This window comes from Vanessa tameamea, chromosome 15, assembly GCF_037043105.1.
Source record: "Vanessa tameamea isolate UH-Manoa-2023 chromosome 15, ilVanTame1 primary haplotype, whole genome shotgun sequence".
NCBI lineage: Eukaryota > Metazoa > Arthropoda > Insecta > Lepidoptera > Nymphalidae > Vanessa > Vanessa tameamea.
In genome coordinates this window covers 2,417,223-2,436,864 of record NC_087323.1, presented here as the reverse complement: position 1 = coordinate 2,436,864, position 19,642 = coordinate 2,417,223, and the positions used below count along the sequence as shown (strand labels likewise).

Below are 19,642 nucleotides of genomic sequence, written 5' to 3'. Positions count from 1 at the left end.
ATGACAAATACCAATAAAAAATTACATTAATTAATTTAAATGAATTATAATTAGTAACGAAAATCATCCAAAACTTTTGAGAATTTTTCTATGATTCAGAAATTATGTCCGAAGCACCCAAACTTCGCGCCAAAAGTAAACGGCGAAGCCAGACGATCGCGCGCTCTTTTTTGATGTATTTCATATGCTTGCAAAACTTTCGTGTTGAAGGATCAAACAACGTTAAAGCCTAATAATAATATAAACGAGATCGACTCACATAATTTATGTACATGAGCTAAATATTGACTAAAATTAACTTTAACAAATTAAAATCTTAAGAAAACATAAACAAGCAAAATTATATGGTTCGTATATTACACAATTTCGCTTCGTAATCAACATTAGAAATTACAAAACAAAGTACAAACACACGTTATAACAAACGGTATTTTCATTTTATTGTTGTTAATTGAAAACGATGCGTTGTGGAAATCCCCGGCAAATGAAAAGGAAATTACTACGCAATTTTCCATTAAGAAGCTATCATTATGATGTTTTGCATTTAGTACAATGGACGACGTTTATTATCACGAATCGGGAATCTATTAGAAATGGTACCAGTTATAAGAAACATTATTTATATTCAAATTCCCTATCTAAAATTTTAGTTAAGTGAAAGGTAATATTTACTCGATGTAGGGCCTTGTGCAAGCCCGCCTGGACGGGTACCACCCACTCATCAGATATTCTACCGTCAAACAGCAGTACTCAGTATTTTTGTGTTCCGGTAAGGTTGAGTGAGCCAGTGTAACTACAGGCACAAGGGACGTAACATCTTAGTTTCTAAGGTTGGTGGCGCATTGGTTATGTAAGGAATGGTTAATATTTCTTACAGCGCCACTGTCTATAGGCGATGGTGACCACTTACCATCAGGTGGCCCATTTACTCGTCCACCGTCTGATATCGTAAAAAAAAACACATAATCGTTTTTAATATTTAATGTAAATATATTACTAATATAATTCTTTCCACATTTTATGACCGATATTTAAATAAGAATTGCTTTGTAATAAATTAGCAATAAAAATGATTATAAAAAAATAATTAATTTTATGTCATAGGTGGCAAACAAGCCTCCTGGGCTCATCTGATGGAAAGTGACCACCTCCCATGGACATCTGCAACACCGGGGGGCTTGCAGATTCGTTGCCGGCCTTTAAGGAAGGAGTACGCTCTTTTCCTGAAGGTTCCCAAGTCATATCGGTTCGGAAAAATCGCATAAAAGATAATTATAATAATTTTAGTATTCAAAGTCAAAGTATTTTTTACCAATTAATCCCCAAATGCGTGTGAAATATAGGAGCGTGGCAGAATAAACTCAAAGCTTACCAGATTTCTCCTTTAAATATGTAAATGAGCCCTTAGCTCAGCAACAGGTGAAAATAATGACTGATAATCGTCATACAAAATTTCAGTGAGAAAAAATTATATCATTTTTGTTTTGATAAAAAAATAGCACTTCTGTTATTGTGTGTTCTATGAGCTCTTCTCTTTTCTTTACCCTGTCTTTTCTATTGCAATTTGTTTCTTTTATACTATAGAAAATTGTCCAGCTTAGTCCTGGAATTCATTGTTATTGCTCGTGAAACCTTTTTTGTGGCAGAAGAAATCTTTTTATGATTTGTAGGACACAAAATTTAATTGTTAGTTTTTTACAAATTTGTATACTGGTATTTATGATTGCGCTATGCACGTTAAACATTTTAAGAATATATAAATGTTAATATTGTAATAGTATAGGTTTTAATTGTAGTGTTTTTTTGTTAACTTAATGGTAGGTCTTTTTGCAAGCCCGACTGGGTAAGAATCACTCAATCATCATATATTCTACCGCTAAACAGAAATACTTAGTATTGTTGTGTTTCGGTTTGAACAGTCCAGTGTAACTACAAGCGCAAAAGGCATGAGAACTTGGTTAGGTTAGGTTAGCGATGTAAGAAATAAAATTATTTCTTTCATCGCCACTGTCTATGGGTCACCTACCATCAGGTGGCCCATGTGCCAGTCCACCTACCTGACATAAATATGCATATTATATGTATATTATAGGGTTCAAACTCTGATAGTGAAATTTCATGTCCTTAATTTTTAAATAAATAAATAAATAAATATTGGACAACATCCCTCTGACACATACATTACTCTGATCCCAATGTAAGTAGTTAAGCACCTGTGTTATGGAAAATCAGAAGTAACGACGGTACCACAAACACCCAGACGCAAGACAACATAGAAAACTAATGATTTTTTTCTACATCGACTCGGCGGAGAAACGAACCCGGGACCTCGGAGTGGCGTACCCATGAAAACCGGTGTACACAGTTCTCGACCACGGAGGTCGTCGCTTTTTTGTTTTTAATTAATCTTGTACTCTGTGATAAATGACAAACATTGTGAGAAAATTAGCTTATGTTGCATAAAATTTTATCCAACGACGTTTATTAGAGAAGCGTAATAAACCTCAATAGTTCAATTACTACTTTTATTATGTTTTGTTACCCTAGTATTTAATAATAAAATTCCTTTAACTAGATTATAATTCTAATAAAAAGTAAATTAAATTATTTGCTTATGAACAAAGCACTTGCCATAATTATACTCTGTGTGGTACGGTATTATGTACAGTAATATTTAAAATTAACTACCTAATATTATTAAAATTGTTTTATATGATAAATGGACTGAATATAATTCTAATGAGTATGTTTATAACTAATTGTCTTCATAGCATTTCTTTCAAATTAGTTGTACGTGTGTTATTAGTATTTACGCGCATCGATTGTTATCTTACTTCCAAACAGAATTAGGATTAATTAATTGTGCGAGTATACGATTATTATCTAATGATTTGTAATAACAAAGATATCTAAACTATAACCAAAACTTGATATTAATAAAAACATATCCATAACTTAAAAATATATAAAAGAAAAAGATGAGTTTCAATAAATAATTCATATTCTATCTCGCCTAACGATGCGCAAATTCCTCCTCACATGGAGTACTGCTCTTTTACTTCTGGGTGGGAGTTCTCCAGTACCATTTCTTCTGTTTGACCGCAGTATTCAATTATATATCATTTGCATTATTATCGACGATCAAGACCTTGCTGTTACGCTTGATCCTTTTCGTTTACGTGGAGATGTTGGATCACTCTGCATTTTCTACGGCATTTTTCAAATGGAATGTTCCGAAAAACTGCACCGGAGTACCAAGTTTCATCTGCACCACTTATATGTCTGAAAATCCACAACAGTGAAATTTCTAAAGCATTTTCTACTTCGCAAAATCACCATGTGGAGCCAGTTTTCTTCGGCGGTTTTTCGGAACCAATACGACTTGGGAACCTTCAAGAAAAGAGCTTAAACATTTCATAGAGGCAATGCACCTCGATAGTTAACTACCAACGTAGTCAATATCAATTAGGTGAGCCTCCTTCTCGTTTGCCACCGATACCATAAAAAACTCAATATTCTGGTATAGGTGTTTCAATATTGTTATTGCAATGTAATATAATTTAAGTAGCCAGAAATAGCTGGAAGCTGGTTTAAATGTAACCCTCAAGGATAGGTGCAGCAAGACAATAATTAAATAACGTCCAAGAATTAGGAACGTTAACGTTAGTAGTCTAGTCTAATTACAAAAAGTAAAATCATTGTAAAGACTGATGAAACTAATAATACAAGATGTTAGCTGCATTCTATAGATCATTCACCATGGAAATAAACTACATTCGAACGCGAATACTATCATGACTTACACGAAGATAATACGCCAAAATAATAGTTGACATATCAGTAGTGAAGGTTGAGCTTGAGCAGGATATTAATTACTTCAAATTTTTTTTTATACATGATCCCAATGTAAGTAGCTAAAGCACTTGTATTATGGAAGACGGAAAATCAGAAGTAACGACGGTACCACAAACACCCAGATCGAAGACAACATAGAAAACTAATGATTTTTTTATACATCGACTCGGCCGGGAAACGAACCCGGGACCTCGGAGTAGCGTACCCATGAAAACCGGTGTACACACAACTCGACCACGGAGGTCGTCTAAATTTCTGATCTTCCATGCTAATTAAACGTTAAAAAGTCTGATAGAATTAAAATAACGTCTTCCATAATGACATTTAAATAAATCGTGACTTAAGGCTTTTTGTTATTGACAAACTAGAATACTTAAAAGCGCGCCGGCATATCAGTCTTTTTTTAATTTAACTTTGAAACTGACCGACTAGTTCGAAATTTGTTCTTACATACTTAATAACTACAGAAATGAAAGTTTACGAGCAAACTACAACTCAACTCGTTAGGTTTAATTATGATGTTTTCCTAATTGGATAAAGTCTTTCCTGAAACGATTTTAATTAACTTCTAAAGTCTACCTTACCTACCTACTTCAACCTCCTTAATACTAATAAAGTACAATATAGCATTATTACCTTGGAACGCCCCCCAAAGTTAACCGATATCATATTTCTATACTTAAATAGCTTTTTTAACTGGCTCCCAAGTTATATGACGCGGTTCGGTGGATATTTATGTTACAGTTATTAACTATAAGGGATGATATTGTTGTATTAAATCGTAGGTATCTTGTTATCTTTTTATTTTTGTAGGGTAACAATTTGTTATTTTGGATGACTACGGTACATGAGAAAAAAAGGGAGTCTTATATTACACTTCTAAAGTACGACACGGAAGAATAATTACTGTTTCTTTCTAGAAAATTCCAGATTAATTCGGTTCTTAGTAGTCGAAACAAAAAAGACATAGAAAATAATGCATATCAATCATAAAAAATATAGGACATATTAAATATTGACGGCTCAATAGACTCGCAACGAACTTGTTGCTTTAATACTCAATAATTTGTAAATATGTCGATGGCGTTTAGAGAATCAATAAATAAATAAAAATATAAATTATATGAAAGTTTCACTACAATCAGTACAACTATGGATACGTCATATCGAAAATAATTAAGCTTTTTATAATGTAGCAAATGACAAATTTAATCTTATATCATCATACGAATTTAAATTGTGTTATCTACAGCTTACTACAACCACAGTCCAACTTAAATCCTTTGTCAGACAGAATTCGAGATACCGACCTTTGACCAAACTGGACTAGAAAGGGATTACATTTATCTCTTAATTTCTCCTATAATTGAATCCATCAACTTTTCTGAAAGTTACCTTTCTAAATTTAAGTAAGATGTATTCAATTTAGTTACCATTGTTCGCAAATGTATTGACTAGTTTTAAATGCATACATCAATGTTCAGTTACCTTGGAGTATTTATATCAAAGTTATGGGAGTTTTTTTATATTATCTGTTTCGGAATTTGCAAAATTTTAATAATGACCGATCTTAATATATTTTGCAGTGGTGACCACTTACCATCAGCTGGCCCATTTGCGAGCCCATGTTTTATGCTATAAAAAAGAAAAAAAAAACTAAAATATTAGAGGTAACTTTATAATATTAGAACAGCAAAAAGAGTACCCTAGACGATCATTTGATATATCGCCATTGTCTACGTGACATAAAATAATGCAAAGAGCGATCTTATACTTCATGTAAATGTCAATATTTCTCTGAAATTGCATGAAATGTTGTATTTCAGTGGGAAATAATAATAATTGTGAAGCGTTTTTTCCAACAATAGACTGAGACGTGCGTGTTACTACACGCTTTCGATTGAGTTGCTGAGCGATTGTCACATCATTTGAAACCAACACTTACGTAAATAGTGACAATTACAAAAGATCTTCGTGGTTCCCAATTTCAATGTCAATATTAGTCAGTTGTAATCGACAATCAGTGCATATATGTCTAGACAGAAAAGTCGCACGGGGTGAGCAAGGAGAAAGTGAAGCGGGTGCGATCCGCAACTGCCATGCTCTCGCTTGGGACGCACAAAATGTTACAGACCTTTCAAAAGAACCAAATGTTAATTGTGCCTTTTGTTGTTCTATTTGATATCCGGTAAGGCCGAGTTTTGATATTTGATTTTGTTTTAATAGATTTTTAGAAGAGGTTAACACATTTCGAAAGTTTAGAACTTAATTGGGAACTAGCAGTAAACAAAACCTAAGAGTGATCAGTAAACAGTAATATTTCGTTAATCTATCAATGTGGGGTAAAGGATTTTCATCCTGGTAAGAAGTTGTTAATGCTACTATGATGCTCGGAAATTGATGGATATGTATATGGGAAATACCTGACACGCGATCAATTCGTGATAAATTCAACAAATATTACGTGATTTTACACGGGATGTTTTCAGTGAAAATGGTAATGATCTAGCTGAATTGTGATTGTGATATTTCCAGGAATTTTGTACCACCCAATGGGTCAAAGGAAATATTATATCGCGATAATCTATAAATATTTAAAATGTACCGTTTCTATAAATAAAATATGTCGTTACTGAAGTGATAAAGTTTTCTGAAAGTATTTTTTGACTATTATCATATTTTTTTTCTTCTGATTTGTAAACAGTTTACGTTGCTACTACTATTTAACTTTACACTAAATGCTTTGTACGTAATGTAAACAAAAACTTTGCATCAGAATCGCTTCAGTCCACTACATATAAAACAGTTAGGTCACAGCACAGCAGTCGGTCACAGCGGATAAACGGAGGCCCCGTTTGTCCGTTGTTGTGTGACCGACTCCGGTTAGGAGGAAAACGTCAACAACATATGTTCGAATGAATGAAGATACGGACATTGTAGCTCGTAAAGTTCTTGAACAAACATAGTCTCGACTATCTTAGCAGTTAGAAGTAGCTTATAATACGTACATACTGATTGTGTTATTCGTAACAAATTTTGAAGGGAACGTTAAAATAGGTATGTGTCAAAGCTACATGGAATATTTCAATTAGTTTCTGTGATTCGACAGAATAGTTCGCATCGCGTTCGGACTGGTATTCATCGTACAACTAGCATTGAAATGAGATTTAATTAGTCACGTATTTCGAGCTATTTCTGTTTTGGTACATGCGGCGTCATACACTGATAATATTCAAAAATTGCATCATCAACAGACCATAATTCTATCCGAATATTACACGAATCAGTATTATTTCTAAATCTCACATAAATTTGTATTTTATTATAACTTTGTAAATTTGCTATATATGATCATTTATAATAGTGTAATTAAGTGAGTGCAAGGATATTTGAATAGTTACATTTACAAATGGCGCATTGATATGCGGCCTTGAACGCAGCTCATTCCCATTACACCCCCCTTGAGATGGAAAAAATTCTAACGTGTGTTGCATTTGTTAGATTTTTTATAGAGAGACAATACATTATGTCAGGATATTTTAAGATATTTTGTATTTCTTTATTATTTTAAGGTTATAAGACAATAAAAGATTATGTATGAAACACAAATATTTGTTTAACCATGCACTTTCCAATCGTCATTTAACAAACTATTGAAAGTAAAGCTACCACCGGTTTGGAATGTAGATTCTACCGAGAAGAACCGGCAAGAAACTCAGTAGTTACTCTTTTCCAATATCCAAAAATACAGTCATGTTTGTTAAATACAATTATACTAACTTTGTATATTGATAATTGCAAAAACACAATTCATATATTCACCAATAATTTAACAAGCAATAACAATTATACTATATCACAAAATTTTATCGTACCTTAAATGTTAGCAGCAACTTGCTCGTCCAGGATCAAAATGAAAAGTAAAAGTCGTATGTACCGAGCTTCTACCACTTATATAAGCTTCACTACAAATCACGTGACTCACAATAATGAACAGAAAAGTCAAAGTACCCTCTTATTTAATATCAATGTTATCAACACAATTCAAAAATAACTTAAATTAAATTATTATTATTACAGAATTGATTAAAACATACAATACATAGTGTAAGCCTTGTTTGTAATTATCTAATTATTTATTTATTTCTTACTTAATCTGACACATTCGTACAAATTGTCTCGAAGAGATCACGTCCCATTTAATTTAAAGTACTAGTGTTGACAGTCAAAGGTATTCTTATTTCAAAAGAAATATTTAAATTAATAAAAAAAAGGTTGTTTTATATGTATTTGCATTTAAGATGATAGAGATATGTGCATAATGGCTGTACATTGAAACTAAGTTATATCGATAAATTGGTCTTTAACTAGTTGTAAGCTTATATTTTGAACATATATTATTTATATCGATAAAAATATGCGATGAGTGCATGGTGCCTACCCAGACCAACAAGTATGCATGCATTCGTGTTTTATTAATTATTTTATTTATGACAGGATGTCTTGGATGAAGAAGCTCATGTTTATAATTCATTCAGTGCTATTAGCAACCTCATCGTACTAGGGTAGTATAAAATGCAAGCAATCATTTGTGAATATTACCGCGTTAATAGCCGAATCGTGTTGCATATCGATTTATGGAATTAGGACTCCAATTCTCAAACTACGTATTCGTGATCGAATATTGTATAAAATGAAAATTGATTGTGTAGAAAATTTCCATATACCATGCTTATCCACACGTTTTCCCTTGCTATCCCGGGTCCGAGTATCAAAGAAAATTTAAATTTAGTTATACTTATTGGCATGGTTTTTTGCAAGCCCGTTTGGGTAGGTACCATCAGATCAGATATACTACCGGAAAAAAACAGTACTGTGAGTGAACCAGTGTAACGGGCACAAGGGATATAACGTCTTAGTTCCCAAGGTTGGTGCCGCATTGGCGTAGTAAGGAATGGTTAATATTTCTTACAACGCTATTGTCTATGGGCGGTGGTGACAACTTACCACCAGGTAGCCTATTTGATGATCCGCCTACCTATATCATTAAAAAAATGTATTGTGTAAAGTGAAAACAATATATATATCCAACCATTATGTGGAACCAGCTTTCGCCGGCGGTTTTTCCGAACCGATACGACTTGGGAACCTTCAAGAAAAGAGCGTACTCCTTCCAGAAAGGCCGGCAACGCACCTGCAAGCGCCCCGGTGTTGCAGATGTCCATGGGCGGTGGTAGTCACTTTCCATCAGGTGAGCCTCCTGCTCGTTTGCCAACTCTAACATAAAAAAAAAAAGTGCAAGTTGGAAAAATAATAGTATTTTCAGATGAAATAGGTAGTGAATACATTTGCGAAACTTAAATTTAATCTTTAAACTTTTTAATGTTTGAAGAATACATAAGCTTACAAATTTATTTCACTGCATGCAATGTGAATATAGCTTAAAATAACAATACGTTTCCTACGCAGTGTTACCAGTCTAGTAAGTTGTAATCATGTAATGCACTATACAATTCACGGCATAAGAATTGTTTTAAAAAGAGTCGCTTTGGTATATACGCCAGTATCAACAATAACGGGGGTAGGGAGATTACAATTACTGAGATGCGTCTATGTAATTACAAAACTTGTACGGTCCTAACTTTTTAATCTGGCTCGTGCTGAATTAAGCACTATAGTGAATTAGATGCGATGTTTTGTGTTATTTTCTATTGTTATAGCTTTTGATCCTATGGGGAGTTTATATATCATACTTTTATATTTAACGCTCCATTTGTAAATTCACTGTAGCGTCCCGGTGATAGAAGTTAGATGAGAATTAATTCCTGTCGAATAGCATATATGTCATATGAGCTGGTTAAGCTGAGTACACTCGCGTTGCGCACAGACTTGCACAAGAATATATCCAGGGCTCCTTAAAATTGGCTGCCGATGTCGAAATGGATTAGGACGACATCGATTTTCTAGTTTTGTTCAAAGTTAAAGTTAAATTCAAAAATCTTTATTCAATATTGAAGTGTTACATTTGCTAGTTGATAGTCAGAAATCTAATCTACCACCGGTTCGGAAATAAACAACTCGGATCTGGAAAGAACTGGTGAAAGAAACTCAACGGGTTTTTTTTATATATGTCATGTTTTAGCCTAGAGGCGATCATCTCATTCCCAAGGTGTGCAATCAACTAAGAAGTCATTCGTTTTGTAATAATCCTTTAGCACACAAACGCTCTTTAAAGATTTATATTTAACAATTGAATATTTTTAACGTTTTCTGGGACCCTGTTGTTCGATGAACTATATTCAAATTTGTTGAAAATTAAATTTTCTCATCCATTTATTATACTATGATATCATAATTTATTATATTATAATATGCGAGTCGAATGAAACATTCTCGAACGTAGAACCCAGTCTCAGAATATCAGTGCTCAAAATATGAAGTATATATATATTTTTTAATTTAAGTGTCATGATATAACCGGTGCCCAGGACACTCTGACGACAAAATAATAGTATGACGTTCTATATAACAAACTAGCGAGGACTGGCATTAGCGATACTAATTGTACGTGGTATTTGTATTGTATGTTGTGAAATTGTCTGAAATACATCAAATACACACTCACACACACACACACACACATAAAAAAAATACGCATAAACGCACACACGCATCAATTAGATTTTCCTCAATATAATTATATTATTACATTATTTTTTAATTTAACTTCGTATAAATTAAAACTACTATATAACTATTTGTGTATTCCTATTTTGGCTTTATTTACTAGTAAAATAATATATAATGTAATAAAATAGGACTCAATACCTAGCGTGTCCTACTACAACTGAATACCCACTAAAAAACCGCGGGTATGCATCGGCGTCCTCTTCTCGCTCCTTACTTTCCGCGTATGGCTCTTTCGCAGAAGGAGTGTATTTGCGACCAGCACGTCTCACTATCGAGTATAGCGTTTATGATGCTCGGGAGCGAGATGTCTCCGTCCATAATCACTCCCAAGGGAAGCCTCTGGGACCTCACGTAACATACAGTCAGGGTGAGTTGTCGCCATGTCCACTGGCGCACCACCTCGTCGCCGGAAGGTGACACCTTTCATTTGCCGAAGCATCCATGACCGATAAAATTACCTGCGTGAACCTGAACGTGAGCGTGCCGCGTTTCCGCCGCGGACGATCGGGGTTTGCTGTACATGTCTGCGAGAACCTCCACCTGGAATTCCCAGGGTGGATTGAAAGAAGTGTCGCCGCAGTCCACGACACCGTACGCTACCCTTTAATCTCTATGATCCTCTGCGGCTTCCCCAAGAGAGCCCGATTGCGGGCGATAGAACTGTCAGAAACCTAACCTAATAAATATTTAAGTAAAAAATATGATGCTTAACATTAAAAGACCTAGTGTGATTTTCAATATAGCAATAAAATAATTTAAAATAATTCGAAGCTTAACAAGAATAAGTTTACCGATTGGTTAAAAAAAATATGTTTTAGCGTGTTTAATGATACTTTGTGAGTCAACTGTTGCAACTTAGTTTTTAACAGTTCCATTGAAACGATTGCGCTGAAATTTTGTACTCACTTTTAATGTTCGTTACAATACAATCTAGTTTGTTAAATTAAATTTGTTTCGTAATAAAGCATTTGCAAATTAGTACTTTTTTCTGAAATAGAAATATTTCGTTGTTTTGGATATTTACAAAAGGATGGCTAAACTTTTGCTAAGCGTCGTGTATGACAAAAACCTGTAAGCAACTGACGATTAAAGCAACATAGTTGTGAAAGTTTATGAAACGCACATTTAGTTCGATGTAAGAGAAATGACGGTAATGTTTCCACACAAGCTTACTCGCTGACTTTAGTATTTTTTAATTAAGAACTGCCGATCGTTTCTATTCACATATCTATGCGTGTGTATGTGATTACGTCATCAAGCTGGAGTCCATAATGATGGAGGTACGAATCGAAATCAAGATTTTATCACGCAAAAAGGTTCCATTATCTTTCATTACTACCTATTATTGTAATTATTTGTAAATATCATTTACATTTCACATTTTTGACACTGACAATTCAATTCAATTCAATGCTTTGACATAACTAGAGGTCATTAACCTATGAATTTATTAAAATATTCGTTGTATAAATTATAAAGAAATTATAAGAATCAATAAGCTGTATACGTAGCTACGAGTAACAGGCCTTGCTTCTTATGAGCTTTGTGGAATATTTTACTGATTGCGTGTTTATATATAACAAAATAATATGTCGTGTTGGGACGATATCACTTATGTGGACGATTTTTTGTGCTTAGAATTAAGAGAAGGATCTATTGTTATAGCTGTTATTGGAATAGTTTACGGGTTAATCGGATTCTTAATGGTCCTGTCATTCATAATCAATTATGAAGAATGGAAGATACTGTATGACAATAAGACAGACGAACTTATTTATTTGATGTCTTTATTTGTTATAATATCTGTACTGTTTTTAATAAGTTTATTATTACTTATTGGTGTTTTGAGAGCTCAAGAAATATTGGTTCGGTTGTATTTATGGGGTGCCTTAATTCATCTGTGCTTCGATTGGTTATTGACGATTTGTTTGAGCTTATATTGTGTGTGTGTACACAGTTGTTTTGGACAGAACCCTGATGGCACGGTTGTTGGTTTCGTTATATTGACTGTGCTTTATACATTCCTATGGGTTTATTTTATATTAGTTGTTAACGGTTATCGAATGGAATTGTGAGATATTGAATTTGTATTATAGGTTTTTAAGGCACAATAGTGTGATGTTATAGATTACAAATGATGTGTGTTTTATAAATTTGTTTTATTTTTTTATACAATATATTTAGTTGATTATGATATGATTGCTAGTTTTGATTTTTATATCTCATGGAATATATTTATTTATTTATACTCTATTGCACCAATAAAACTAAATTTTACTTATGAATTAAACAAAAGTTGCGTGATTGCAACAGGCGACCTTATCGGTAGAACACCGATCTCTTCCAGGCAACCTTTGAACAGAGGACTGGTTGTAAATATTCCATACAGTTATAAATCATTCAAACTTGAATGCACTACCCACTGATATTCGGCAGTCTACATCCTTGCCCATCTTAATATATTTATATAGCATCTTTTATGTATGTCTGAAATACTATAATTATATAATATATATTTTGTTTTGTGTGTACGATTGGGATGTAGTTGTGTGTATACAACTTTGTTATACTTTAATATAACTTTAATTTTAATGTAATAGTTATTATCACGTCTCTCATATTTGCATGTCAATTTTGTAACATATTTGCATGGCATTGTCATGTTCTGTTACGAAAATTCTTTCTCTAAAGTTTTTCAGAGAGATCGCTTTAAGTGATAAGACCGCCTTTCCGCGGTGTTTGTTGATTGTTGTATTTTTCGTTACTTTTATGTTACCAGTTGCGTTTATGTCGTGCAATACATTATTTAAATAGACAAATAAAATTATTCTCAAAAGAAACGGACGTTAAAATAAGTCATGGGCATTTTGGAATTAATAAAACAAAAAGGCATAATTATAATTCAATAAGAAAATATATAATCGTTAAAAATTAAAACAATTTTTTGCAAAATTTTATAAACTTAATGATCTAAGAAGGCTTTTGTAAGCGTATATTATTAATATATCGTGGCATAGGACGGCTGAAACAAACTATTATTATTAATATTTTATATTATTACCTATATACTAATGATTTATTGGTGGTACGCTTTGTGCAAGTCTGTGCAGATGTGTTCCGTTTGAAGGGTGAGTAATCCAGTGTAATTATAGCCACAATGGACAGGAAATCTCATTTCTCAAGGTTTGGTGGCGCAATCGCGATGTAAGGAATGGTTAATTTCTCACTGAGCCAATATCTGTGCGCTGTAACCACTTACTACCAGGTGCCCCATTTGTTTGTCCTACCTAGGTACAAAAAGGTAGGTATAAAAAAAATTTAATATACATTATTTATATTTGGATAGATTTGAATTTATATTATACGTGTGTTGTAATTAATCGCTGATTTGAAAATACAATATTTATAATATAATTGTTAAAAGCACAATGTTATGCGGACTACCATTAACGAAAGTTGCAGCTTCGATTCCTACGTATGGTTTACTATTATTATATCTATATTTTTCATCATCATCATCATCATAATCAGCCTGTATTAGTCCACTGCTGGACATAGGCCTCCCCCAAGGCGCACCACTGAGCCCGATCTTCGGCCCTTCTCATCCACTTCCTACCTTCCGTATATCATCACTCCACCGTGCCAAGGGATGTCCTACACTACTCTTGCCGATCCTCGGTCTCCACTCTAGAACCTTCTTGCCACAACGGCTATCGGTTCTTCGACAGATGTTTATCATTATATAATATTTTTAATACAATACATTAAATACTTTTCACGCATAAGATTTATTTTTAATAAATAAAAATAATTCTATCAAAAATATAAATCGTCCCTCTTTAAAAGTTCTATAGAACGTTCGTAATATATTTCTGCCTTAGTAGGTAAATATTGTTACTATATATGTTGGAGTTGTTTTAAGTACGCCCATATAACAAAAGTTCGATCACGTTAATTTAAAATGAAGATTACGGGTTCTAATCCAGGCAAGCATTTGATTTGTCATGTGCTTAAGTTATGTTTATAATAATTCAGAAATTCTTAGAATCTCCGCGTCACGTCCAATTTCCGCGAAGCAACGAAACACCGAGGTGGTTTTAGTCGGTAGAAGTCCGACATAATCCTCTATCGCCGAGATTGAATAAAAAAAGAAAAAAAATCGTGATAGAATAATTCCTATTCAAGAGGAGATGAGGTCTACGCCCAGCAGTAACCGTAACATATATAATCAGTTACTTTACTTTACTTAAACATTATATGGATATAAATATTTTAATATTAGTAGTACATTTGTAAAAAGAACCTACATCTTACTTACTGATTAGCGAAACCGACAAGGTTCCAAATAAGACAGCTAGCAAAAAATGCATCGTAAAATGTCCAGTTCGTATGAAGTAAATTCCACCCATCACACCCAAAACAGTATTATACGACGCGATTGTAAGACACAACCACAGACTGATATCGAGGGCAATAGTTTTCTCCTGTAAAGTACAAAGTATTAAATTAAATGAATTAAATTGCTTAATGAAATGAAACGAACTTAATTTTTTAATAAGCCGTATTATAGCTACAGTTAAATAATAAAATCATTAAAAACATACATAGAAGTAGTATGTCTATATATGTTTTCAGATGTCGTATTACAACATCTGAAAACTTGTATGTAAAAACGGCTAGACTGATTTGAATGAAATTTGGAACTTAATTTTAGCTTATACTCTGGGTAGGTTAAGTTTGAAGCCGTTGATAGAAGCAAGTAGATACATAAAATGTATGTGTCACATACATAACGCGGGATCGAAAAACTGACAACACAGGTAACAAGAGTTAAGAAGAGCATTCGCTTTACATATTATATTCAACATATGTACATTCAATCACACACATATACGAATTTTTACGTGCATAAGTCTTGCAGATTTTATACGGTGACCACAGATTTAGAATAGACTAGATACGGCATTTTTATTAGATAGTAAGGAAACCGTGTCATTTTTTTTCTATCAGTCATCAGTCATCTATAACAGTCAGAAATCACCCCAGGCATACTTGAAAATCATAATAAATAATTTGAAAATTAATTACAATTATCTGAGTCTCAAAATTACTAAACAATGGTAAGTAATACCTCCATGGCCTCAAATTACTACCTAGAAGAGTTTTCATAGTTTATAAAGGCACAATTACACGAACACAATTTACTTGGTGGTTGCGCTTTGTGCTAGCCCGTTTGGGTAGGTACCACCGAAACATCATATATTCTACCGCCAAACGGCACTACCCAGTATTGTTGTGTTCCGATTTGAACGTTGACTGAGCCAATGTAACTAAAGGGAGATACCATCTTAGTTCCCAAGGTTGGTGGCACATGTGCGATGTAAGAAATGGTTAATATTTCTAACAGTGCCATTGTCTATGGGCGGTGGTGACCAATTACAATCAGATGGCCAATTCGCTCATCCGCCTACCTATATAAAAAAAACACAAACTAAAGTACTATCACTTCAAATTCGATTATGGTCGGCCGGCTTGTGATATCAAGCCTACTCTAAATCTGTGTTGATGACCTCCTGAATACTTACTTCTAATCCACCCAAGAATAACAAAATTCCATTCAGTATGATGAACGGTATTATCGCCAAGATCATTATTTGTATAACATTAGCGATATTACCCTTGCTGTTTGCGTGTACTAAGAAATAAAGAATGATATAACATATCACTGATACCTGTAAAATAATATTATTTAAAAGTAACATAAAGGTAGCACCCTGTATTTGTCTCACTACTGGGCTAAGGCCTCTTCTCCTATTGAGAAGGTTTGGAGCGAATTTCCACGCTTCAATGCTGGTTACACATGTGACAGAATTGCATTTAAATTAGACTTCAACGCCGAGCACGAGATGAATTATAAACGAATTAAGCACACGGAAATTCAGTGGTACTTGCCTGGGTTTGAACACAATCATCGATTAAGACACATCCCTTGTAACCACTAGGCCATCTCGGCAAGTCACATTATTCAAGCTTGTATCAATAGTTTTATCGCACACATACAAACAGAATTATTATTTAATTGCTTGGCTTGGCTTTGAGCAAAGCCGCCTGGGTAAGTAGGTATAATTGATTTATTTCATAATATATCAAACGGCAAAACTTAGTATTGTTGTATTCCGGTTAGTGAATAATTGTAATTACAGGCACGAGGAACATAACATCTTAGTTCCCAACGCTGTTTGGCATTTGCGATGTAAGGAATTGTTAATATTTCCTACAGCGCAAATGTCTATGATCACGCCACGCACGCCCGCCTGCCTACTGCATATTAAAAACTCTTATTTATATATCTATTCCATTATTTTTATAATGTAATTCATATAATACTTTATTTTAAGTAGGCTCTTATATATTTTCTAAAATAAAAGGAAATTTAAAGTCAATACTAGGACGGGATGTAAATTGTTCCAAAATGGACTGTTAATGAACTACGTAGTTACTCTATTGGACTAATTAAATTCAATAGGTATATTAGGTAACTTGGATGAAATCGTATTTTCTTCTTGACATGACTTGAGATTATGATGTCAACGGCACACTTCATGCCAAACTTTGCTTATGATGTTACCTCCCCTGTGCCTTAAATTATACTAGGTCACTTAACAAAGTCACGAACACGCTAATGTTACAAGTTAGGTAACAGCCTCTTCTCTAATTAAGAAAAATGGTTTTGGAGGTGAATTCGTAATGCGCTCTTGTAAGCCAAGAAATATTAATCAAGTAATTTTGGAAACAAACGTATGTCTCATAATAAACATAACATACTTATGACAGATTTAAACAATCACCTCATCTTAGCCCGTAAGTATCGTAACGAACGACTAAAGTACGATTCTATTTAAACGCGCCGAATCGAATCGCGTTGCATCGGGTTTACACGTGGTAATGTCAATAATGTTCACTATTAATATAGAAAATACGTTTGATAGTGATACTGACAATTATAATGGTATAAAATTTTGGAGCTTTATCAAGATATCTAGGTACGAAATATTTTTTTATGAGTTAAGAAAATAAACCACCTTATAATGGATTACACTGTATATAAAAATATCTAAACGATACGTAAATTCCGTATTTGGATAAAGGAACGCAGTTGGCAGGAAACAGTATGCACCGCATGCGAATGTTCCTGCGAGTTTGCGCGTTCCATGGCTCCATGCAATGCGTTTTACGTGAGCCATACTTAATCACACATAACGTCTAGCAGTGAGATGAAAGGGATGCCTCTCTAAGGGGGTAGTTACGCTCTAGAAAGGTATTCCCTCAAAAGCCAATCTACCAGAATTTCTTAAGAGGAATGTCTGCGCGATTTTTTCATGCAGCTTATAAACTATATCAATCTCTAAGAAATTACAATAGTTTAAGTTAACTTTGAAAGATTATATTATGGCATACTTGACGTAATGTTGGTGCTTGTCAATGTTTGAATACAAAATAGTTCTAGTAAATTTAATTTATTTTAAGTTATAATTCTTACTAATTTTAGCCATCCTATACATATCACGGCGTCTCGTAAAGCTCTTCGTCTGAATACTATCGCATCTTGGTCCAGTGTCCTCAAATCGGCAGTCACTATCATAATTTCTAAACGAACCTTTACTAAAATGTGAACATATATATTTTCTGGCGTGGTTCTTATTTAGTTGTGCCTGAAATATTCTGCTAATGTCATGTATTATTGTAAATACACTGTATATTTAAGAGAACAAAAATATGTATCAAGTTTTAGTAAAAATTTGACATTCCATTGTTGGCGGATTGTCACTTGTCAAGTCTCATTTGAGTAATGACATAGATTCTGACATAATGAGCATTTTTGTACATTAAAAGTATGAATGTAGTTTTATTAGCGATCAGGGTAATTTCGTAAATAAATGAAGTCAATGATGTTTAATATTAATATAGAAAATATATCTAATGTGGGTAAAACTCTGTGTTTGTTAAGACGAATCGGACGTCCCTTGAGCCAGTAATTATATGCGCTGATTCTCTCTTTTATACAAAAAAGAGCATATCTTACAGAATAAAAATTTAACCACATTTTTTTTCTCCGTATTTGATCCACCAACAACTTTACGTTACTCAATTACACAAAGTAATATAAAAAATAATACAATAAAAATTGCAAAGCCATTTAAAGTTAAACACAGCATACCTCATTTAAATATTTATATAACAATTAGACAGGGAAAATAAATAACATACACATTAAAATTTCTCTTTATGCTAAAATATACGAAACAAAACAATAAATACGTTATTTGCTATTTATATTATTAATAGCTTCAATTATTACTTTTTGGAATATGACTATTGGCTGGACAAAAATATCCAAGCAATTATATAAATGGTGAATTCTTGGAATAGGAGAATTAGCACCCATTGCTGTGAAACGACGAGGGATATTGATAGCGTTTCTGGGGTGTTTTGTATAAGCACTTAAAAACGGTACTACTGGGTTCTGATAAACATGATAGCTGTGTTCATTTTAATTTAAAATTCTTAGTATATTTGTTGTATATATCTTAATTGAAAACGGTATTAGGATATGGACTTGAGACTAAATCATATATTAAATAATTCTAACAAAGCTGATGCGCTCCTATCCGATCCGTAGGCGTCCTAAGCACTTCCTACATGACCCCGTCGACAGGCTCACTGCCGACAAAACAACACACACCGACCCTGCCGGCGGGGTCGAGGTTCCTCATATTTACCGACTCGTCGACGCCTAGGCTGACGTTGAATGCACACGTCATTCCTCCCTCCAATTGACGACGGCGTCCTAAGCCGAAGTCCGGCCTCACAGGAGGCGCCCTTAGGACGCGCGTATTCTAAGCCTTTAAGTGGGTTCTCATCTCAAGGCTTGAGTAGGTAAGATCGCCTACCCCGCCCGGTGATGCTGTAGAGGCCATTAGGGCCAACAATCAGTTCGAAAAAAACAACAATCAGTTCGAAAAGAAAAAGCTGATGCGCAGCCAACCATGGAAACTAAGATGTTATGCCACTTGTGCAATGTGTTATTATTAGTATA

The 19,642-nt window shown here is 33.8% G+C and overlaps 1 protein-coding gene across 1 annotated transcript; it reads right to left on the bottom strand.

The window, feature by feature from the left end:
* Positions 1-13,499: 13,499 nt before the first annotated feature.
* On the bottom strand, positions 13,500-19,367 carry LOC113396538 (uncharacterized). The gene is made up of 5 exons (XM_064217193.1): positions 19,246-19,367; positions 18,086-18,242; positions 16,131-16,277; positions 14,864-15,029; positions 13,500-13,567 (listed from the first exon to the last, which is right to left on the bottom strand). The coding sequence occupies exons 1-5, from the start codon at positions 19,365-19,367 to the stop codon at positions 13,500-13,502; spliced, it is 660 nt and encodes a 219-aa protein (XP_064073263.1).
* Positions 19,368-19,642: the final 275 nt, after the last annotated feature.